Below are 23,461 nucleotides of genomic sequence, written 5' to 3' on the forward strand. Positions count from 1 at the left end.
GTTGAAAAAAGGCTAGATTATTTTGAGTCTACAGGTCACTTTTAAAAATATATTAGCTAACCACTTGAAGTCTTCAAATAAGAATGGATGCCCTCTCCTAGTCACAGGGAATTTTATTTAAGATTGTAAACTTGTATATAAATTTCCTTTTAAAACCATCTTTTTAGAATGGTTTTATGCATTTCTTAGAATTCCAACAAACTGGGTTCCATGATAATTGCAGTTCTACCCTTGTGAGTAAACACCACTGAACTAAAGAGGATTTACTTTTGAACAGACCGAAATCAGGTTCTCGTAATGTGGCTTGCATTTGACTTAACATTACTGTTTGTTCAAAAAAAAATCATGGTTTACCATTACCATATTTCAAGTATTACTGCCCATATTCAGAAAACAGCCCTGTAAGGAAAAGTATTAGAGATATCTTTGGTTAGTTAAAGGAACCCTATCACTATAAGAGACAAGAGAATACCGTTATCTCCCACTGGAAGCAAGACTGATGGTTTAAGTGAAGTTCCCCACATTAGCATATCATCTTGGTCCTTTCTGCCTAGAACCATCTGCAGCAAATAACAAAATTTGCCATTCATTATGTAACTATTATGCAATCACAAGAAGTTTACCTACATCCGAGAACTTCCCCATATCTTTAAGTCCTCTCTGGACTTAAAAATCAATACAAAATTTCATTGAATGCTTAGGGATAAAACCAATATATAAATACAGTGGATTAGTTCCTATATGACATTAGTCCATATTCTGAATTATTTTGACATAGAACATTCATTGTAACCTATAAGCTTAATTTATGGCTTCAGATTATGGGTGATTCCAGCTAGCTGTGTCTTAGATTATAAGCCATCTTTAGATCTGTGTAGGAACCAAGCAATAGAATATCTCCCCCCCCCAAAAAAATACAACCATTTCTTTAAAAGCACTGCATAAGCAGATGGCGAAATCAGAAAGAAATACAGTCATTTTGTCCTGGTGCACTATACTGAAAATACTCAAATGAAACACAAGTCCAGATTCCAAAGTTCTGTATTTTTCAAAATAAAGATCACACATTGTTTAGAGACAATCTACACAAGAGTTACAAAAAATAGTTGCCCAGGCATAAGCATACACAGGTTTGTTAATTATACACATATGGTTACAAGTGTGCTCGCAAAAAGGTTCATTGGAAATATACACAAGGCTCTGTAAATGTACACCGTGTAGTGTTACAATTCTATATTCAAACAAGGAAAATTGACAGTATGTTACATTCACTTACAAGTAGACAAAATGCAAAATACAGTTTATCTTCTGTACAAAAAGGCAAAGTGATTTCACACTTTACAAGGTGAAAGAGGGACTCTGATTGAAAAGGAATAAGGGGTGTGTCTTTTTTTTACTGCCACAAAATAAGTAAAACATTGCTTTTCTTTTGCAAAGAGTCAAATAAACACTATTTTTTAACTGAATCGTTTGTGTGTAACATTTAGAAAGGATTGCTACTCTTTTGATTAGGTGACAAATAAAAAAAACCAAGCATTTTCTTTTAAACATTAACCAGGTTGTATAAAGAGAACATTTCCTTCCAAAGAAAAAAAAAATACTTCTGGTTGAAATTACAATTTACAATATACAACACTATATGCTACGACCATAAAAGGGGTGAATATACACTGAAATGCACAGGTTTTGCTAATTTATTTTCTTACCAAAAATGGGTTTATGTTGATTCAAACTTCTCCACATTTACATTACAGAGGTTTACAAATGTACAATTGTACAATCAAAAGTATGTTCCACTACTAGGGTACATTATAGATACAGATTAGACATCAAAACAAGAAAATACTACAAATTTTTATATATGCAAAGTCTACACCAAGTATACACTATATATTTATAGAAGCAAGACCAAAGTTGAATTGGATTTTTTTCTACATGCTAAATAATTAAAAAAAAATCTCTGTGTTAACAGAAGAACTGTAGTAGAAGAACACACCAACCAGCTATTTAAAAAAAAAAAAAAACTCTTGGTGTGTATGTTTTCCCACCAAAATTGACTAATCTCAATTCTTTAGCACTTTGTGCTATGAAAAAGGAATTTTTAAAAGTTTGTGAAACTTAAAAACTTATTTTAAATTGAAGCTTTAGCAAACTGATTTTTTTAAATTTATAAACAGTGTTAAATGCAGATCTGCGCAATTTAACTAAAACTTCTCCTTGAGTGTGGACTAAAAGAGAACAAAACAGTTGTTTCCAAAAAGCTCTCATATAAGGTAGAGGAGTTAAAAACTTTTTTTTTAATTTCATATTAGCCACCTTGAAAGTTTTCCATATTTGAAATAGTTACATCAATGAACAAAAATGTGGCTTTCCATGTACATCTGTTGCCTATGTACAAGAATTCTATACACCATTGAAACAGCAGGGCAATTTAAAAAAATAATTAGTACATGTTATGCAGGATAAAATTAAAGAAATTTACAAAGGGTCTTTTTGCCTCCCCTCCCAGCTTTTTTTCTGTTTAAATTTGTTGATTAGTTTTGTCATTCCCATAATATCTATGTTGAGCAACCATGAATATTTTTCAAAGTATATATTAAAACTTGACAGGTTGCTGGTTGTGTATTCCAGGTACTGTGGTCACAAATTCTCTTCTGTAGCTCATTGTTTCAGATGATGCCATTTGGTGGTCCACAAATAGGTCCAAGGTCAACCCCGTTCTTCATGTAATACTTCTCCAGCTTGGCCAAGATGTGTTTTCCATATGTATATTTGCGGAGAGTGGCAATGTGAGGTCGGATCTAGGGGATGAGGGCAGAGGACTTTAAGCACCATTGGTTCACAAGTACACTCACATGAAACTATGATTGCTGAACTACATAGGATGTTGAAACCTCAGATCTGTGTATCATCCTGGATTACACAAGTGCTCCTGAAATAAACAGTTTGACGGGGTCTTTCAAGCTGCCAGAGTGGATTAAATGCAAACGATGAACTAGGCAACGAATGGCAACAATGATTTCTGCCTTCATACAGATAGTGCCATTATCTGTTGTAAAGATGAATTCAGAGACCAATGAAACTAAGCCAAACTAGAGAGGATTAACCCTGGGAACTTTTGTTGAACTAGTAAATGCAAATAGAAGCATCAAATCCTGACTAGCCAGTATTAGGGAGACACATACGCACTTCCTCTGAAATTTTCCCATGTTGTTCCAGTCCCTATAAAGATTTGGGGTCCTCCCAAATAATGTATTTTAACGTACATGTGATATCCAATCCCTTGGCAGTCATCATGATTGTGCACTACAGCAGCGGGACTGGGGGGAAGGAAGGGATGGTTCCGTGTGAGCAGCAAAAACACATGCTCGCACAAATGGAGCTGTATGTGCACATGCTCACCTGCTGCTTGCATGGCCTGTTATGGTTGGGGAGCCCTGCATCACAGGTTATCATTTGCATTTTGATCCTCTTCATGATTATTCACTAATGTAAACTGAATAATGCAAAACCAGCAAATACGATTAATTTAAACATTGTTTGTATTTTAATAGGGAAAGTGAATGCCGAAAAATCATTCAAGATAACAAAATAACAAAGATAGCTCTGACAGCTTGTTGTTCTGATCAGGACAACTGGGAAGGGGTAGTGGCATCTTTCAGGTCCTTGGGTAGTACTTCCAAGAAATATCTGTTCATAATTTCTGCACTGGCTGTATTCCAACAAAATAAAATGGGCAAATCCAGACCACCGACTCACCTTGTGCATCACAATCTTCCTCTGGGCTGGCTCTGCCACATCGATCATTTTCTGTACCACGTAATTGGCATACTGATCTTTCATCATGGTGTATAAGGCACTGTGAGGGCCATCGTTCATAGTACACACCTCATCAATCAGCATGGCTCGTTCAGTGCGAGAGGCATGCGTGACACATTTCTCCACGACATTGCTGCAGCAAGTCAGAAAGGCTACAGGTTATTGGCTGGCATCCCAACAGGCATCCGTATCAATGGATTTTGCAAAGTATTTCACGCATCTCTAAGTGTGGATTCGCACGTCCAGAGAAGACAGAGTCAAAAAACATCTGAACAGTTTTCCCCTTGTTACGTAAGAATGCAGACTGGGAAATTGAAATAAATGGTCAGGACTGAGTTTTAGCTTGAGACTGAGATAACAGTGTCTTCTATAAACAAGCTTTAAAATACACTCACTAATGTTGATTCAGTGATATCAAGAGCAACTAGGAATAATGCATATATAGCTACTATCTACATTTATTTCAAAAACAAGTGCTTTACAATATAGCATGTACCCATCTCCAACTTCTTCACCTAACCTTAAAGGCATCCTGAATGGACAAATACAAAATAGTTGGGTTGGGCTAGAACAAAGATTGTGTTTCTAAAGACATGCTGAATATACACTGCACACTGTTTTATATCAACAGCAAAATTGCTCTTAGATGTTCTTAGTTCCTGAAGCAGTAACAACTTCATCCTCCTCTAGTATCTACATTACACTGCACAGAGGCTGCCCCTAGCTGGAATCAGATAATACCTGGTCCTGATTTGGAGGAATGTATTGGTGCAAACACTCTTGACACCCAAGGATTTGAATTATGTTTCATAAGAGAGCAGTACTGGATAAAACTAAGCAACACAACACCAAGTGATAATCTAATCTTTCATCTTGGTCTGTTCCATGACTGCATTTAAACTCTACTCATGCAGACTTCCTGTTCCTGCAAGCAGTGCAATCACCTGAGAGATTCAGGATGCCGAGCTCTTCAGCTGAGTTTCTTCCTATTTGAGGACCCTAAATGGGCCAGAAGTCACCCTGAAGAGGTGGAAATGAAGGAAGGTAGTTCCAGGGACCTAGGAGAGATGGCGGTCTTCCCGATTAGTCCAGGAGAAGCCTCCCAGAAACCAACAAAGGTTAGCTAACTCCATTGTCTAGCCCCAGCTGCAAGCAACGGAAGTCAAAAAGCTCTACCTAAGCTGATTGTAAACAGTGTGTTTGAAGCTGGGTAAGAACTGATTTTCTCTATCCTACTTATTTTCCTGAAAAAGAGAACTCCCAAGAAGCAAAAATATCTCCGAGAGTGAAAAAGGGAGGGATCCCCCCCCCTTTGGCTATTGGAAGCGGTGAATCTAACTCTTTAAGGAGGAAAAAGACTAGAAAGAACTGAAAAATGATCCAATGCTGAGACCTACTGGTGGATGAGGACTATAACATCTCTGCCTGTGGCCTTCAAAGTCTTAATAAACACAGCTGCTTAGATAAAGTGATATTTACAGAAACAATGGATATTTTACAAGAGGAAATATACGATACGCTGCAATCCATTCAAAGGACAATGATCTCAAGCCACAAAGAAATACAAAATAACTTTGAAAGTATAAATCAACTTATCTCCCTCAGGAGAACACAGCAGAGATGATTGAATATAAATCCGAGGAAAAAAATTTAAAGATGGACTTTCACAAAATAAAAGAGTATGATTTAATTCAAGTGGAAGAAAGGACAACTTACATTTTAACATCACAAAACAAATCTGAAGACAAGAGAAAGGATTCGACGAAGAGACAAAAAGTGACAAAAGAAGTGGAGAGAAAAGGAAGGAAAAAGATTCCTAGTAAAAAGAAGGGGGCAAATGCTCATGAGAGAGACATTGATTTACTTTCTACATCTACATCTACAGTAACACCTATGATCATATCGGAAAACCTTTTGATCCAGCAAAGTATATTGATTAAGAAAGATTCTGGGCAAAGAAAAAAGATTAAGATGGAAACCGAGAAAATAGATGATGGGACATATCAGAGAGAATACTTAAAAAAGAAACATGTGTTTGAATATAGTTAAAGAAATAGGAAAAATTTGAAATACCCCACTCTAAGAGGGATGAAATGTTTTAGATACTTAAATGTGATTGAATTCAAGAAAAGTATGTGTGTGTGTGTGTGTGTGTGCGCGCACGCGTGTGCTTTGAATCAGAGTTAAGGGATTAGATGTCTAAACCTATTGAACAGAATGTCTAAAGATTAAATATATTTTTTAACTATGATTAAAAAGAATAAGAAATTTGAGAAAATAAATACTATTAATCTAGGAGGGATATATATCCTAAATAGTATGTTATTTCTTATGTTCGTTACTCCTGCTTTCTTCTCTTCTTTTTTATTTTTTATTTCTTTTTCGTTCTTCTTCTTTCCCCCTTTCTTTTTACTCTTTTATCCATTACTTAAGAAACGTAAAAATGTGAGGTGGCTTATATGGAAAAAATAGAATTAAGTCTGTCAGTGTAAATGTAACCTTTACCAGTAAGAATATTTAGAATTTGGCAGGAGAAATAAACTAAAATAAGGATTGTAATAGGATCAATGATAAGGCAATCCAAATGACTGAAAAGAAATGTACTAATATGATGATTATTTTTTAGGAATATTGGAAAAATATATACTAAATTGTCATTTATTAAAACAGTAAGAACTGTATTAACTCAATGTTTGCAAAAAAGGATGTTTTGCGGAAAGAGGAAATCAACTAAAATTAATATATAGAATACAGACTATAGAAATCAATTGTTAAGGAGTGTCTTTACAAATGTAACCCAGACAATACACTATTTACCAATTATTGAGTGACTTATGCTTGTAAAAAATTAATAAAAAATATAATACAAAAAAAACCTCTACTCATGCAGAATTCATGATTTCATTACCGTTTAGCCTCTCCTCACCTTCCCAATGCTCTATGTAACTCCGCCCAATAAAGAGATCTAAAAATACATTTGCAGGACAGGAGAGAAGTTACTAAACATTTCATTATTGAGATGGATCCTAAAGCTTCATTTTGAATTAGTAGCTCTTTTTTTCTGTATATGATAAACAAACCTTCTCCCACTTCAGTATTTTTCCTAGAGCTAATTATTTAGAAATAGACATAAAAAGAAATATAATGATACCTGGCAAATTTGTGTTGACTCAGCACAAGCACGTTGCCTCTAATTTCTGTCACTATCTTGCTTTTATCTTCAGGTCGCCCATGTTCAAGTACATGTTGGATAACATAGTTTCCATATTGATCCTGTTTGGGTAGACAACAGGAGATTAAACCTGAAAACCCTTTTTGTGCTAAACATCCTTAAAACTTGATTGTAATTACGCAGTATTATGTAATAAGCCAGGCTGTAATCAAGCTAATTACAATTTTCACTTCTGAAATGGAGTACCAAAACTATTGCCTTCTCATCAATTCTTTCATCAAATGTGTACCCCACCTTTTATTCTGGGACTTAACACAATGCTTTGTCCTATTTTTCTCTACAAAAGTGTGAGAGGTAGATTGGTGGGCTGAATATGATAACCAGTTGCTATATAAGAAGGATTAGGTGTGACATGATAGCAGTGTTCCAATGTCTATAGGGCTGCCACAAAGAAGAGGTAATCAACCTATTCCCCAAAGCATGTGAAAGGCAAGGTAAGAAGCAATGGATGGAAACTAATCAAGGAGAGAAGCAACTTAGAGCAAAGGAGGAATTTCCTGAAGTTAGAACAATTCATCAGTGGAACACCTTGCCTCCAGAAGTTGTGGATGCTCCAACACTAGAAGTTTTTAAGAAGAGATTAGACAAGGATTTGTTTGAAATGTATAGGTTTCCTACCTGAGCAGGGGATTGGACTAGAAGACCTCCAAGGTCCTTTCCAACTCTGTTATTCTGTTTTCCTAGAGCCAGTTTAATACATTTAACAATATAGGTGGTCAATGTTTCTCAACCTTGGCTTTTTGAAGCTGTGTGCACTATAGTTCCCAGAATTCTCCAGCCAGCTACGCTATGCTGGCTGGGAAATTCTGCAAGTTGAAATCCACACATCTTAAAGTTGCCAAGGTATGTGTATGGTCCTTGTTTAGCCACAACTGGGATTGACACCTAAGTAAGTGAAACCATAACTATGTTCATGATCTTATTTCAGCATTCCTTTGCTTTACAGACCTGCTAAGGTCATACATGCAAATATTGGTCATCAAATAACTTTTGCATCACTATTGAAACTGTGAACAGTCAGTAAGCAAGGCAGTTGCTAAACAAGGATTACGCAGATACCCTATTTTTCTGCCCTTCTCCAATCTGGTATCTTCTGGATATGAATTGCTGAACTCCCAGATTGGCCTACCCAGCATTGTCATTGCTGAGAATTTTGAAAGCCGACCACATATCTGGAGAACATCCAAGTACCAGAAAACTGTCCAATTTCATTTATGAATTGACAGATTACCTGCACAAGCTGTTCTGTGTGTTGATGAAGCTCTTCCAGGATAGGGAGGGTCTGTTCAGGTAGACAGTGTTCAAGGATCCTCTGAATGACCCGGCAGCCATATGGATGGGTTGACAAGGCAAACACCTGAGTTCAAGAGACAAAGGTGAGGACAGGGTAAAAATCCTTATTCAGAACAGCCTAAATTTAAAACAAACAAACAAACAAAAACCAGGCAAGATGTACGGACACACCCCACTTTGCATCTTAAGAAGACAGAACTCTTGGAATAATTCTTCCAACAGGAATCCTTTATTAAGAAGAAGTGGTTGCAGGCGTGCTAGACAGGACTTGGGGTCCAAGCTCTCCCATTTAAGGTTTTAAGGGGTTCCCCAGTAGTCCCACCCAATCACCCCCCCCTTCCAGTAATAGTTTCAGGCATCACAAATCCACCCCTTTACTCCTTTCTTCCGTCTGGATGGAGACTTCAGATAAACTACATGAAAGGTAAATAGCCCCATTCGTTATGGTAAGGTTCAAACTCTTTGAGGTTGCAATAAACACATTCAGCTCCTTAGACATCTACTGAAGGAAGTGAGGGCCATAAAGCCCCTTTGTTCTCCCCCTTCTCTCCCTCTTATGGCAGAATCCAGAGAAGGCAGAATTGGGATTTTCTATGTTTGATAATTAAAGATGAAATATAATTGGATTCTGACATCCGGCCCCTCTTAAAAATAAGAGAGATCCACCTGAAAGAAAACAAAACAGGTATACAACTTAGTCAGGCTTGTTAGGATACTCTGTGTGAAACTTCGTCAATAGCTTCGGGGCTCTGACATGACGTTTATGGACCCACTCGTTTTGTGAGGGAGGGAGGTGTTTCCAGGCAACTAGGTACTGAGTTGCTCCATGATATCTCCTAGAGTCAAGGATCTCCTTTATTTCGAAGTGTTGTTCGCCCTCCACCATGATTGGAGGTGGTGGTGGGGATTTTTGGCCGTAGAGGTGACTGATGCTCTCTTTTCAGCAAGCTGCAATGAAAAATTGGGTGTATTTGCCTGAGATTTTTGGGTAATTCTAATTCTACTGTTACTGGATTTATGATTCTTTTAATTGTAAAAGGTCCTATGTATTTTGGTCCAAGTTTTTTACAGGGCTGTAGGGACTTTAGGTATTTTGTAGATAAGTACACCATTTCTCCTATAATGAATGGTGTAGGCTCAACCCTTTTTTTATCGGCTTGTGCTTTGTATGCCTGCCTAGCTTCATCTAGTGCTTTTCTAACTATTGGCCAGGTATTTTGTAGATTTTCCATCCATTCTTTCAGTGAAGGGATCGTTGGTTCATTTGGGGTTAACACTGGCATAGGGTTGAAACTTTGACCATTGCCTATTTGAAAAGGAGTGTAGCCTGTGCTGGAGTGGACTGCATTATTGTAGGCAACTTCTGCAAAAGGAAGTAAGTCTGTCCAATCACTCTGTTGGAAATTTAAAAAACATCTCAAATATTGCTCAAGTACTGAATGGCACCGTTCCGTTTGTCCATCTGTCTGAGGGTGATGACTAGATGTCCGTCCCTGAGTGGTCCCTAAGAGGGATAAAAATTCCTTCCAAAATGCAGACGTAAATTGCACTCCCCTATCAGAGATGATGCGTTGGGGTGCCCCGTGCAATCTATAAATGTGCTGGATGAAAAGTTTTGCTAAGGCCTTTGCAGTGGGAATCTTTTGGCAAGGGATAAAATGCACCTGTTTGGAAAACAAGTCCGTGACTGTCCAGATAACAGTATTCCCAGAGCTTTCTGGCAATTCCACTATAAAATCCATGGCTATTTCCCTCCAGGGGGCTGAGGGACTTGCCACTGGTTGTAATAGCCCTGGCGATTTCCCTTGCAACCTCTTTGCCGATGCACAGGTTGGGCAGCTGGCAACATAACTTTCTATGTCCTTTTTTATTGATGGCCACCAAAATTGCCGTTTAATTAAGTGTAAAGTTTTTACAAATCCAAAATGCCCTGCTGATTTTGTGTCATGGCAAAGCTGCATGAACGTGATTCTTTGGGTTGTTGGTATATATAACTTTTCCCCTACCCAAGGCAACCCGTCTCTCATTGTGCACACATTTTTGTTTTTCTGGAACCATTCATCTGTTTCCAAACTTTTTCTGAATTCAATTCCAGTTTGGCTGTCCAGTTGTGGTTTTAATTTGGCTTGGGTTCTTGTGGTTACTGGTGCTGCCAGTTGTGACTCTGCCATTATTGGTCTAGAGTCTGTGGTTCGTGCGCTGTTATATTGAGGCATGCGAGATAGAGCATCTGCCAGGAAGTTCTTTCTCCCTGGTAAATGTTTGAGCTTAAACTGGAACTGGTGAAAATGCTGAGACCAGCGGGCTTGTTTGGGATTGAGTTTCCTGGACGTTTTCAGGGCTTCTAAATTTTTGTGATCGGTCCACACCTGGAAGGGGATTTTGTTGCCTTCCAGGAACTGTCGCCACGTGAGTAATGCCCAACGTATCCCATAAGCCTCCTTCTCCCATACGGGCCAGCGCTGTTCTGTTTCCGTGAGTTTCTTGGATGTATATGCACAGGGTTGCAATACTGCATCATCATTTTCTTGTAATAGCACAGCCCCCACTGCCACATCACTTGCATCTGCCTGTATTATGAAGGGCTTGTCCATGTCTGGGTGCCTTAGTACTGGTTCGGCAGAAAAAAGTCTCTTTAGTCTCTCAAACGCTGCTTGGCACTCCATTGTCCATGTTAGTGGCTGGCTAGGTTTTACTGAGGATGCTCCCTTCGTTTTTAGTAAGTTAGTGAGGGGCAAGGCTATCTGGGCAAATGAGGGGATGAATTGGCGGTAAAAGTTTGCAAAGCCCAGGAAACTTTGTAGTTGCTTTCTTGTGCGGGGTGGTGCCCAATCTAATACTGCTTTGACCTTTTCTGGGTCCATTTCAATGCCCTGTGGGGATATGCAATAACCTAGGTAGTCTATCCTTTCCTGGTGGAATTCGCACTTTGAGAGTTTGGCATATAGGTGGGCGGCTCGCAGCTTCTTTAAAACCGCTCTGACAAGGTTGACGTGTTCCTCTTTTGTTTCAGTAAAGATAAGAATGTCGTCCAAGTAAACAAGGACCCCCTTAAACAGGTGCTCCCTTAGAACGTCATTGATTAATTGCATAAAGACTGCAGGGCCCCCTTGTAATCCAAATGGCAAGACTTTGAATTGATAGCACCCCATGGGGCAGTTAAATGCAGTCTTCCATTCGTCCCCTTCCTTAATTCTCACGCGATAGTAAGCTTCCCTTAGGTCTAGTTTAGAAAAAATTTTCCCTTTCGATAGGTGTGACAGCATGTCTTTCATGAGGGGCAGCGGGTATAGGTTGCTTTCACTGATTGTATTCAGGGCCCTATAATCCATGCATAAACGTAAAGAGCCATCCTTCTTCTCTCTAAAAAGGACCGGGGCAGCCACTTTAGACTTGGCTGGCTCAATGAAACCTCTCTCCAGGTTTTTTTTTATAAATCTTTCCATTTCCTGCTTCTCCTTTGGGCTCATGGAGTATAATCTGGGCTTCGGGCTTGAATTCAATGGTACAGGCTGTGGGTCGGTGGGGGGGGGAGCTCATTCGCCCTCTCCTCACTGAAGACTTCAGCAAGGTCTCTATATTCCTCTGGTATTTCTGTTAATCTTTTTTCCTCTCCTATGGATGCTTTTTCTATTCTTGATTGTGGTAGCCTCCCTTGGGGTTTTAAGTCCATAGGGTCCCCCTTCGGGAATTTGATTTCTGTCGTCCTCCAATTTACCCAGGGGTTCCATTTTTTCAACCATTCCATCCCTAGAATCATTGGGCATTCCATACCTGGGGTCACCACAAACGTTAAGTCCTCTTCATGGTTGCCCAGGGAGAGGTGTATTGGCAGAGTGGCTAGGGTAGCTGGCACCCCCCCTGCTATGGATCCATCTAGCTGGCCAAATGAGATTGGTTGTTCCAGTCTCCTGGATGGGATGCCCAGATTCCCCACTAGTGTTGGGCTAATGAGGCAGCGGGTGCAGCCAGAGTCTATTAAGGCTTTCACCTTCACAGCTTCGGGCATGGGGGGGCTTAATATAGTCACTGTTTTGAAGATGGGTGTGATGCATCCACTTACCAGGGTTCGCCCTCCGAGCTGTCATCTGAGGCATCCACCGGCCCTGTGGTGTAGGCTGGAGTTCTTTCCCCTTGGTGAGCAGAAGTGGGGGGTTCTGCAATTTCCATCATTCTCATGGCCGTTTCTTTTGGCTTAGCTGAAGACTTTCCGGTTTGTTGATTGGGGATCTGTCTGGGTTGTGCTGGGGGGCCTTTGAGCGGCATTCTACAGCTCGATGCCCTTCTCTTCCGCACTTGAAACACCCCATTTGCTTCTTGGCTGTAGCCGATGATTTTACCGGTTCGTGTGTCAGCTCAGGCGGGGGGTGGCTCCATTGTTTTCCTCGGTGGTGCCTCTTCAATATGTTGATCTCTGCTTCCTCTGCCAAGATGTACCATTCCTCAAGTCGATGTGGGTCCCCTCGGGGCAGATCATAGTTTAGTCCGTCTTTGAAATGGCTAAGGAGGATGTCTTCTGGCCAATTCAATTTGCTGGCAATGGCCCGGAATTCTTGTGTATATTCAGCCACTGGACGTTTGCCTTGCCTCATCGTTTTTATCCTTTCACGGGCTTTGCGATCAGCCAGGGGGTCTTCAAATCGTCTTCTCAAAGAGGACATGAAACGGTTGAAGTTACTGAGTTCTGGGGCATTGGAGTCATGCAAGTTCACCACCCAATCTGCAGCCGGTCCGTCCAGGGCAGATTGCACGATCCGGATGCGGGCTTTGTCGCTGGGAATGTCCTGCCCATATTCCTCCATGTAGCTGAGGACTTGGGTTAGGAAAAACCCCAAGCGTGTTGGCTCCCCTTTGAATTTCACCTCCAACGGTGGACGTCTTGGAATGGATCGGTGCCTCCGTTGTGGGTGGTAGTGTCTTCCGTCCAGTTGCCATCTGTGGTCCGGTAGGGGGTGGGGGCTACTGGATCAGTAGATGTCCCCGGGGTTGCAGGTTCCACGTCCCCCTCGGTGTTCTTCCCTTTGCGGCTCCAGGAGCTGGGGCGGCCGTAGGGCTCAGGATTCTCCTCTCCTAGGGAGCTGAGAGTTCTCTTCATCAGGTCAATAGCTTTCTCTAGGATCCAGTCTGAGTACGGTGCCCAGCTTCCTCCCTCTTCACTTGCGTGCAGGGATTTCTCCATCTCCTGCTTCCATTCTGGTTGCTTGGTCCCCCGTCTCAGGGTCACCTTTCTTGATTCCTTTCCCCACTCACTTTTCTTTCCAACGCCCATTGACCAGCGAGGCTTGTGGTCCCGTGTCTCCACCACTTCTTCTCCTGAGGAATCTGACCTCTCGGATCCCAACATCTGGCAAGGTTCCAACTGGGTCAGCGGCTCTCTTTCCAGGGAGTTTTCCCCTCTCTTGCTCCATTGTCTGACATGGTAAATTTTTTGCAAAATCCCCCGGCAAGGGTCTCCCTTCCAGGTGGATTAATTTTGCAAGTCCTGTCTAATGTAAGGACCCACCCACTTTGCATCTTAAGAAGACAGAACTCTTGGAATAATTCTTCCAACAGGAATCCTTTATTAAGAAGAAGTGGTTGCAGGTGTGCTAGACAGGACCTGGGGTCCAAGCTCTCCCATTCAAGGTTTTAAGGGGTTCCCCAGTAGTCCCACCCAATCACCCCCCCTTCCAGTGATAGTTTCAGGCATCACAAATCCACCCCTTTACTCCTTTCTTCCGTCTGGATGGAGACTTCAGATAAACTACATGAAAGGTAAATAGCCCCCTTTGTTACGGTAAGGTTCAAACTCTTTGAGGTTGCAATAAACACATTCAGCTCCTTAGAAGTCTACTGAAGGAAGTGAAGGCCATAAAGCCCCTTTGTTCTCCCCCTTCTCTCCCTCTTATGGCAGAATCCAGAGAAGGCAGAATTGGGATTTTCTATGTTTGATAATTAAAGATGAAATATAATTGGATTCTGACACAAGGTAGTATATCAAATATTTAATACTCGCTAGTTATCACTCACTGCCAGGCTCCAAAAGCTGTGAAACTGAATTCTTTGTACATTTTAAAACTTGATGTTAAGATTGATGGTGACATGGTGCAGTTGGAAGAAAAATGGTCATTTTGAGCTTTCAAAACATTGTCATCTTGAACTACCTTATTTTCCTACAGTTCTGGAAGAGAAGGGGCGTTGTCTTACCTGAACGCCTTTTCTCAGCATGGAGATGGAGAATCCACCAATGGGTTGAGACTGTATTCCTGCCCAATCAGATCAGTCAGCCAAAATTGCCACGCCCATCTTGGACCACGAGATCCCAGTCTTGACGCAAGCGAAGCCATTGACTGATAGCAAGACGTTGTGGCTCACAAAGATAACTGACCCTAGACCTACCTGACCTATAAGGGTGGGTGTAGATTCTCCATCTCCGTGCTGAGAAAAGGCGTTCAGGTAAGACAACGCCCCTTCTCCAGCACTGGAGATGGAGAATCCACCAATGGGACATACCAAAGCCTATTGTCTCTGAGGGTGGGAAATAGACTGGTCCCCTGTGGAACTTTGGTTTAAAACCTGCTGAAGAACACTCCTACCAAAGGAGGCCTCTGCAGAAGAAAATCTATCGATTTTATAGTGACGGATGAACGGGGAAGGCGAGGCCCATGTGGCCGCTCTGCAAACTTCCTCAATGGAAGCTTGGGTGGCCCATGCCACCGAAGTGGCTGCACTCTTTATAGAGTGTGCCGTGACCCGTTTGGAGATTGGCAAGGCCTCCGCCTGATATGCCCCGGCAATGCATGCTCTGATCCACCTACCAATAGTGGAAGAGGAGACCTTCCTACCCCTGGAAGAGGAGTGGAAGGATATAAAGAGAGCTTCTGAACTGCGGAATTCCGCTGTCCGTGAAATATAGTATCTCAGAGCCCTACGGACGTCCAATGTATGCCATTGTCGCTCCAGGACGTGTTCTGGATTTGGACAAAAATCCGGTAAGACTATCTCCTGTGACCTGTGAAATAAGGAATTGACTTTTGGAATGAAAGTAGGGTCTAATCGTAGGACTACTCAATCCCTGTGGAAGCAACACAGATCCTCCCGTATCAAGAGTGAGGCTAATTCCGATATATGACGAGCCGACGTGATTGGCCACCAAGAATGCTGCCTTGTGGGTTAGGTAGCGAATATCGCATGTTTTCAGTCGCTCGAACGGTGCCCTGGTAAGGGCTCGTAGGACCCGTGGAAGGTCTCATGACGGATACCTGTGTACGGTGGGAGGCCTGATATTCGTGGCCCCTTTAAGGAATGAACGGAGTAAAGGATGGTGACCCAGAGACTCCCCAGAGTTATAGGATAAGATCGTGGAAAGGGCGGCAATCTGTCTGCGTAGTATATTTGGAGCCAAGCCCCTTTCCAGGCCGTCTAACAAGAATTCCAATATGTTTGGAACCGTAAGTTCCTCGAGGGTCAGGTGCTGGCCTGAGCACCATGATTGGAAACCCTTCCACGTGGCCTCGTAAATACGGTTCATGGAAGGGCGTCTGGAGACTTGGATTACCCTGATGACTCCCTGCGAACAAAGTCCCCTTGTTAAGATCGAGCGCTCAAGTGCCATATGGCTAGTTGTAGCCACTGGGGTTCCGGGTGAAGAATCACCCCTTGACTGAGCGAGACTCTGTCCGATGGGATCCACCAAGGATCCGTGAGAGAGAGACTTCTCAGGTCGGCGAACCAAGGTCTCCTTGGCCAATATGGGGCCACCAGGAGTATCTCGGCCTGCTCCTGAAGTAGTTTGCAAATTACGGCCGGAAGAAGAGGAAGAGGGGGAAAAGCGTAAAGCAGGCCCTGTGGCCATGGACTCCGGAGCGCATCTGTCTGCTCTGCTCCCGCGGACGGAAATCGGGAGAAGAAGCGAGTCAGCTGGGCATTGGACTGAGATGCGAAGAGGTCTACCAGGGGGCGTCCGAAGCAGTGACAGATTTCCTTGAAGACCCTCGTGTGGAGGCGCCATTCCGAGTGGTCTATTGTTGTTCTGCTCAGTAAGTCTACCTGAGTATTTGCTTCCCCTGATATATGGTCGGCCTTGATTGAGGCCAGATTCTGTTCTGCCCAGGATCCCAGTAGGAGGGCCTCGGACCATAAGGAGCGGGAGCGAGTGCCCCCTTGGCAATTTATGTGGGCTTTGGCTGCCACATTGTCCGTGAGGACTAGCACGTGACGCCGTGTCAGTGAGCTGTGGAAATGCTGTAGTGCTAGGTGAATGGCTCGTAGTGCGAGCCAGTTTATGTTGTGTCGAAGGTCCGATGTGGACCAACGGCCCTGCGTCCACTGGTTCCCGAGGTGGGCTCCCCAACCGAACAGGCTTGCGTTGGTCGTGGGTACTAACCTGTCCGGCTCTCTGAAGTGAGAGCCTCTGAGTATGGCTGGTGACAGCCACCATGTGAGGGAGTGCCGTACCTGTTGTGTCAGTCTTACCCTTTGTTGGGATGCGCTGAGTTCCTGCCTCTGGAAGGGAAGCATGAACCATTGTAACTCCCATCATCTGGACCAAGGGACGATTGCTATGGTCGAGATCATCTTCCCCAACAATTGGGAAAGACTGGCCAACATTACAGACTGGCGCCGGCGCATTTGGAGTATTGACTCCCTTATGCTGTTCCGGCGTTCTTAGGAAAGGTACACCCGGCACTCCACCGTGTCTATGATGGCCCCGAGGTGTAGTAGTCTTGTTGTGGGTACCAGCTGTCTCTTGGGGAAGTTCACCAAGAAGCCGTGATCCTGGAGTAGTTTTATTACTAGTTCGAGGTCCGCCAAAGCGGACTGGGTGGACGACGACTATATTAGAATGTCGTTCAGATTAACATTGGACTCTGACTGGTATCTTCCTTAAGTGAGCTGCCAGGACCACCAGGATCTTGGTGAACACCCTGGGGGCCGATGACAAGCCGAACGGGAGCACCCTATATTGGAAGTGGCTTCCCCTGTATGCGAACCGTAGAAAACGGCGATGGGCCAGAGAGATAGGGATATGAAGATACGCCTCCGTGAGGTCTATAGATGTCAGGAGGTCCCCTTTTCTTACGCTTCCCAGTATGGAGCGTAGCATTACCTCTGTTAGGTAAGGTGTCAGCGCATCCCCAAATAGTTTGCCTCCCTGGTATGGTGCGGATGCCAGCTTCCATTTGGATTTGGCATCGGCTTGCCAGTGCTTTAACCAAAGCATGCGTCTGCCCGTGATGCTGGAGGCTATGGCCCTGGCCAAGAATCTGGCCTCTTAGAGTGTTGCGTCTGCCGCGTACTCCGTGGCTGCTACCATCTTACTGAGTTCCTGTTGTGTGTGGACGTCCTCCGCTGGCAACCGGTTCTGCAGTTGCCGGAGCCAACAGAGTGTGGCTCTGCTGAAAAATGAGGCGGAGGTTGCAGCTCTGGTGGCCCATGCGGTAGCTTGGTGTGTTCTCCGGTAGGTGGACTCACATTTGTGGTCCTCGGCCTTAAGAGCCTCGGAGAAGTCCCCAGATATGGCAGTAGACGATACTAGGGGCCCTAAGGGCTCGTCCACTATTGGGACCTCCAACGCCTCCTCCAGTTCCTTGGCTACGTTGTACAACCTCTTATCAGTATTACCTGGGAGAAGGAGAGAAGATGGGGAGGTCCATTGTTTCTGAACCGCGTTCAGGAACAAGGCGGGGCAGGGGATGCGGTGTTGGGTCGTTACCGGTTCGACGAACCTCGGGTCGGCCTCCGCGTCAGGAAGAACGGGTTCTGATGGAGTTCCCTGTCCGAGATGAGCCGTGGATGCAGCCTTACGCAGTAGGGTGATAGAGAGGGGTTAAAGAGACCGTTGAATGAGGGCACCTCAGGTGGGATGTCCTCATCCTCGGACCCAACATTTGGACCTCTTGCTCTGTGTCTGGCTGGTCAAGGTAAGAGTCATCGGAGAGAGATGACCTGGATGGAGAGGAGGGGCATTGCTGGGTCCCTGTCTCTTGCTGATGGCCAGTCCTGTGCCTGGACATTCCCGACTTGGGGGCCAGGGCCCTAGCCTCGAGGGCTCAGTCTACTGCTTGTGCAATCAAAACCACCAGTCGGTCCTCCGACGGTAATGGGGGCGCCTCGTTAAATTGTGTCCCCGCTGCCATGGGTGTGAATGTGGCCTCGGGGGGCCCCTGAGACATCCGTGGAGAAGAAGATTGGGAGAGGGAAGAGAACTCACCTGTCCCGCATTGTGCGGGGGACTGAGAGGATTCCCCCATTGACCAGACCCCCAGTGGGGATGATGAGGCCCCCAGGGGTAACTCAGGGGCTAGGCCCCCGTTCTGATTCTTCTCCAGCCTGGCCCTTTTCTGTGCCCTGGCAAATTCCTTTTCTAGGGCTTGGTGTCTCCTGCTTGCCTGTTTGTCTGCCTTCCTGGAAAACTTTTTGGTAGGCCTGTTTTGTCGGAGCCATCCAAACCGGGTGCTTCTGATGTGGATGGCAGGGCTCCTGTAGAGGGAATGATAGCTTCCTCCATTCTCCAATAGCGCAGGGCCACGATAGGGGGACCCCGGTAATAAGAGAGTATACACACTGGGTAAGGACAGACGCACTACAGGGGGCGCCTGGAACCCAGGTACAGCCTGTGTGTCTAGGTACGAATCAATGGCTGTGCGCGGATAAGGACAGGCACACTACTGGGGGTGCCTGGAATCCAGCCTGGTATGCTGTGGATAAGGACAGGCACACGACTGGGGGTATCTGGAATCCAAGCAATAATAATCCAGATAAGGACAGGCACACTAATGGGGGTACCTGGAATCCGGATGGAGCCAGTCAGTGGAGGGTTAATTGGAAGTGAGGAGACACCAAGTCCTGGAAAGTGAATAATCAATAGTTGTGTCTGTGTGACCAATCTAGCCTGTTTACTGAAGGAGTGCTTAGGCGGTTCTTGGATTTGTGAGTACTGTGAAATGTTTGGGGAGCTTATTGCAATCTGGGCTCTCCTGTCCTAGTGATGAGTCTCTACAGGGGGTCTATTCTTTAGCAACCGGTTCCCTTTCTCCGGGGAGCTTTGGCCTCAGTCTTTTCTCCTCCGTGAAAGGAGGAGAAAAGCCACTCTATCAGCTGAGCTACTCAGTTGAAGGCCACTTGAATTTCCTTTAAACTGCAGCAGGCAAAAGCTAGGACGGCCACGCGTGCGCAAAAATGGGTGCCACACATGCGCAGCGGCTCCCTCATTCAGAGTATTACAGAGAAGCTGCCGCGCATGTGTAAAAATGGCCGCCACGCATGCACAGTAGCTTTTCCCTTTCGGCCTGTGCCACGTGTGCCTGGACAAAGGGAGCCGCGCGTGCGCTGCGCAGTTCCAACAATGGCGGCCCACGCAGAAGCCTGGAAGATATCCGGTGAGAAAACAATAGCGTTGCTTCAGTCTTTTATCTCTCCTGGTTCCGATCCCTATCAGCTGTTCCGCACTTGATCGCCCAGGACCTTGAGCGTGCCTCCTCTCCGCGCGCACCCGCACCCCTCTTCTACCTCTTGAACTCTGTGGATGCTGCCCACGAGGCCTGTTAAAGTTAAGAGGGTGACTGGGTCCTACAGCGGAGCTGCAGCCGCAAGCTCCGCTCGCACGAAATGTGCTCCCCAACTGGTTAGACTGACCGGTGAAGGTCAGTGGCCGGTTCAGTTATTTTCCCTTTGGAGGGATGGGGGTGTGTTGAAGGGGAGGGGAGTAGGGAGAATCTCCCTTCCCTATCAAGTTTTAATATCCCCCCGTGGGGATATAATCTCTAGATGTTTTGGCAAATCTTAGAATTTGCTAGTAATCTAATTTAAACTAAGTCTAATTACTTCCTACCAACTCTCAGCTACTGGAAAGAGAATCCACCAAAAGAGAGACTGTACTTGCCTAAGAGCCAAACTTGCACATCTGATCAGTGGGCGAGATCAGTCAAGATTGGGATCTCGTGGTCCAAGACGGGCATGGCAACTTTGGCTGACTGATCTGATTGGGCAGGAATACAGTCTCAACCCATTGGTGGATTCTCCATCTCCAGTGCTGAAGAAGGTAGCCTTGGCCTACTGCATACTGGATTACGTGAACACGGCAATGCTTTTAGCTTTCTGCACATGACTCCTTTGTGCGCTTTACGCACAGGGCCTTAAAATCCTGCTGAAGGATTCAAATACTTTTTTTTAACTGGCTGTTCTTTATAGAGAGAGATATATCCCCAAGACCATAGGATGTGTTGACTTCCAATTCCTTCTCAAAACTTAGCTCATTTTTATGATGTCTGCTTTTCAGCACTTTAATTTCAGTCCAAGTATTTATAACAGAACTGATCCACAATTTGCTCAGTGACTTTGGGATAATATTTGGAACTTAAGCATTGCAAAGCAGGAATGTGGAGATACATACCCATACCCACACACATATACGTATGAAGAAATTTTCCATCTTTCATTGCTCTTTTCCTCTCCAAATACTTTACCAGTTACTCTATGAAACAATATACATATATTGGTGGAAAAACAATGACAATAGCGTCCCCAGTTAGAAATGAGGGGAAAATGGGCTACTAGACAGCAGCAGACAAAGGGGATAGATCAGATCACTAAGTGTAACTTTTCAAGAAAACAAAGCATTTAAATTATCTTTTATCTGATCATTATCCTGCCATTTAACTAAAGATAGAGTATCCAAAATTAATTCCTTCAGCTCTGCTATTTTACATCAATTTCCTTGCCTCTTAATCTCTGTGTACATTCTGTCACACAAACACCTTCTTACCTGCCCCTTAAATGCATCAATTATAAATTGCAGGGATTGTGGCTGCACACATTCAATGCATTTTTGCACAACATGATTTCCATTCTGGTCTTTTACACACTTCAAGACGTGGCCATCCAGTTCTCGGACCATCTCGTTCTATGGAAGAAGGGATAAAGAAACACAGAGAAAGCACCACCAGAACCACAGAAAGTAAAAACCAGGCCTTAAGAACCAGCTGATTCTTCTTCTTAAACTCCCAAGCACTGATCAGCAAGATTCTCATGGATCTTGGGTAAAATGAAGCTTCTCCTATCTCCTGTTTCTGATAGGCAGGAACTGAATCACTTGTGTAAACAAATTCAAAGCCAATATGGTTCTGGAAATGACATGATATTGCTCTGATCACCCAAGTGTTTGGTTCATAGATATTTAAATTTCAAGCTCAAAATGGGATGATTTCAAACTCTTTTGGAATGGTCAGAAGAGCAACCAAACAGCAGTCTTGAGCTTGGAACAAAGTGTTTCAAATTCAGGATGTTTTGAGTTCAAAACGTTTTGCAAAGGCCTATTATTTCACTTCTCCCCAAAATGCATCTGAGCTTGCCAATCACAAAGAGTAGATTTTGCTGAATGGGCTGTGGGCATGTGGGCTATCTCAAGAAAGGAATGTCCCAGCTGTAGCTCCTCCTAGCTAGCAATCACCACTAACCCCCCACCTCCCCCCCCAAGAAAATAGCAAAGACTGCACAAGACCTTTTATTATTTTCTTCACTACCTTTATGGCAAACATGATCTGGGAAGAACACACAGGTTGCCCACCAACACCTAGTCTTGCATTCCCCAAAAGTCCTTCACTATTTGTACACGTACACAAGTCACAGAATAAAAACATCACATCCACTAAAAGGAGAAGAAGAAAAATCACAAAGACAAAGCCTAAGGTAATTTAATTTAAAATGAAAGGAAACACTGACATGTAACATCAAGAGATAAAAGTAAAATGGAAACTTACAATTACCTGCTGGTCTGGGGGAATAAACTCAAGAGCTTTTTGTATAACTCGGCAGCCATACATTTGCAAAGCCAAGGAGAGGACATGGCCACGGATACGTTCTGCTAAAGCGAGCTTCTGTTCTAGGCTGCCAAACTAGAAGCAATGACAGCAGTTACAAGACATATTTCACAGTTTATCAAAACATGCAGAGTAGGTTAAAAACCACCTAATTTAATACGCTTAAATGGCCAAAATTTTGCAAGACCACTGAATAACAGGAAGTTTCTGCATTCTCACATGAGATTTCACAAGGTGACATCATCATGACTAGATGAGATTAGAGGTAGAAAGGAGATGGTGATGTTCACCTGAGAGGTTTGCCAACTCCTGAATCATTCCACTTAATTTGCAGCTAAGCCAAATGGAAACAAAACCTCTGGAAATAGCACTGTAAACAGAACTCACCTCAAAAAATTTCTGGATTACATAATTTCCAAACACATCAACCATCAGCTGATATGCTGCCTGTAGGATTTCATTGAAGACAAGCTGTCTTTCAGCTGGGGTGGCACGTTCCAGTTTAAGCTGAATAAACCTGGAGAGGGTACAATTAAACAAGAAATTTGTATGGCTGATGTTGATGTATTTTTTTTTAAACTTGAAATTATTGAAGTAAGATAACTGTGCCTAGCATTTGCCTGACAAAAACCAAATAAAAAACAGCACTGAGACTTTCTACCAGATTAACTTATATATTACCCTCCAGCCAGCAATTCCCTATTGATTTTAACTCAAAATAAGCATAAATCCAATGATACCAATTGCTACTGGCATGCTGAAGCATATAAACCTTTCCACACAAAAATAACCCTTTCTGTCTTTGCCTCAGGACAGCTGCTTGAACAAGAGCTTTTAGAAACAAGTGATTCCTAAAGTCTGAGGGCTTCCCTCTATGGAAATGATATAGCTAAAACTCTTGTTAGGATTTTAAGTTGCTTTAAGTGGCAATCTTTCAGACAATTTTATGCAGTTTCTGTTGCCAGTGCATTATATTGTCTTGCTCCTTAAACTATTTCTGACATTTATAGGAATGAACTCAGCCATGCACCGATCCCAAAGGTTTCAATGATCTCCCCAGGCCATTCAATGCATAATTTTAATGTGAAAAGAGGATGAAACATGTAATTATATTGGCCACATTTTAGGCAGCTGGGTGACCTTGGGTCAGTTTCTTAGGGCTAGAAAGAAATCAATGGCAAATCACTTCTGAAAAAAATTGCCAAGAATAGTATGGCTTTGTCTATGTACTTTGCCAGGAATGAAGACTTACTCAAAGTGACAAAAACAAAAACCTCCCCAATATAAATATAAATATAGGGCCCAGTTGTGTTTGAGG

General features: G+C 43.5%; 1 protein-coding gene across 12 annotated transcripts in view; it reads right to left on the bottom strand.

The window, feature by feature from the left end:
• Positions 1–1,023: 1,023 nt before the first annotated feature.
• PUM1 (pumilio RNA binding family member 1) overlaps positions 1,024–23,461 on the bottom strand; it is a 119,347-nt gene continuing 96,909 nt past the window's right edge. For 9 of the 12 annotated variants that reach the window (XM_039329161.1, XM_039329164.1, XM_039329155.1 and 6 more), the window contains 7 exons: positions 22,531–22,660; positions 22,084–22,218; positions 21,090–21,227; positions 8,283–8,408; positions 6,971–7,092; positions 3,760–3,952; positions 1,024–2,801 (listed from right to left, as the gene is read on the bottom strand). In XM_039329161.1, the coding sequence (XP_039185095.1) occupies positions 2,670–2,801; positions 3,760–3,952; positions 6,971–7,092; positions 8,283–8,408; positions 21,090–21,227; positions 22,084–22,218; positions 22,531–22,660 (976 nt within the window). In that variant the 3' untranslated portion in view covers positions 1,024–2,669. The remainder of the gene's footprint in view (positions 2,802–3,759; positions 3,953–6,970; positions 7,093–8,282; positions 8,409–21,089; positions 21,228–22,083; positions 22,219–22,530; positions 22,661–23,461) is intronic. The other 3 variants (XM_039329165.1, XM_039329160.1, XM_039329156.1) reach the window with 1 other exon arrangement.

The sequence above is a fragment of the Crotalus tigris genome, unplaced genomic scaffold (assembly GCF_016545835.1).
Source record: "Crotalus tigris isolate CLP2741 ecotype Arizona unplaced genomic scaffold, ASM1654583v1 scf7180000024388.1695876, whole genome shotgun sequence".
NCBI classification, from domain to species: domain Eukaryota; kingdom Metazoa; phylum Chordata; class Lepidosauria; order Squamata; family Viperidae; genus Crotalus; species Crotalus tigris.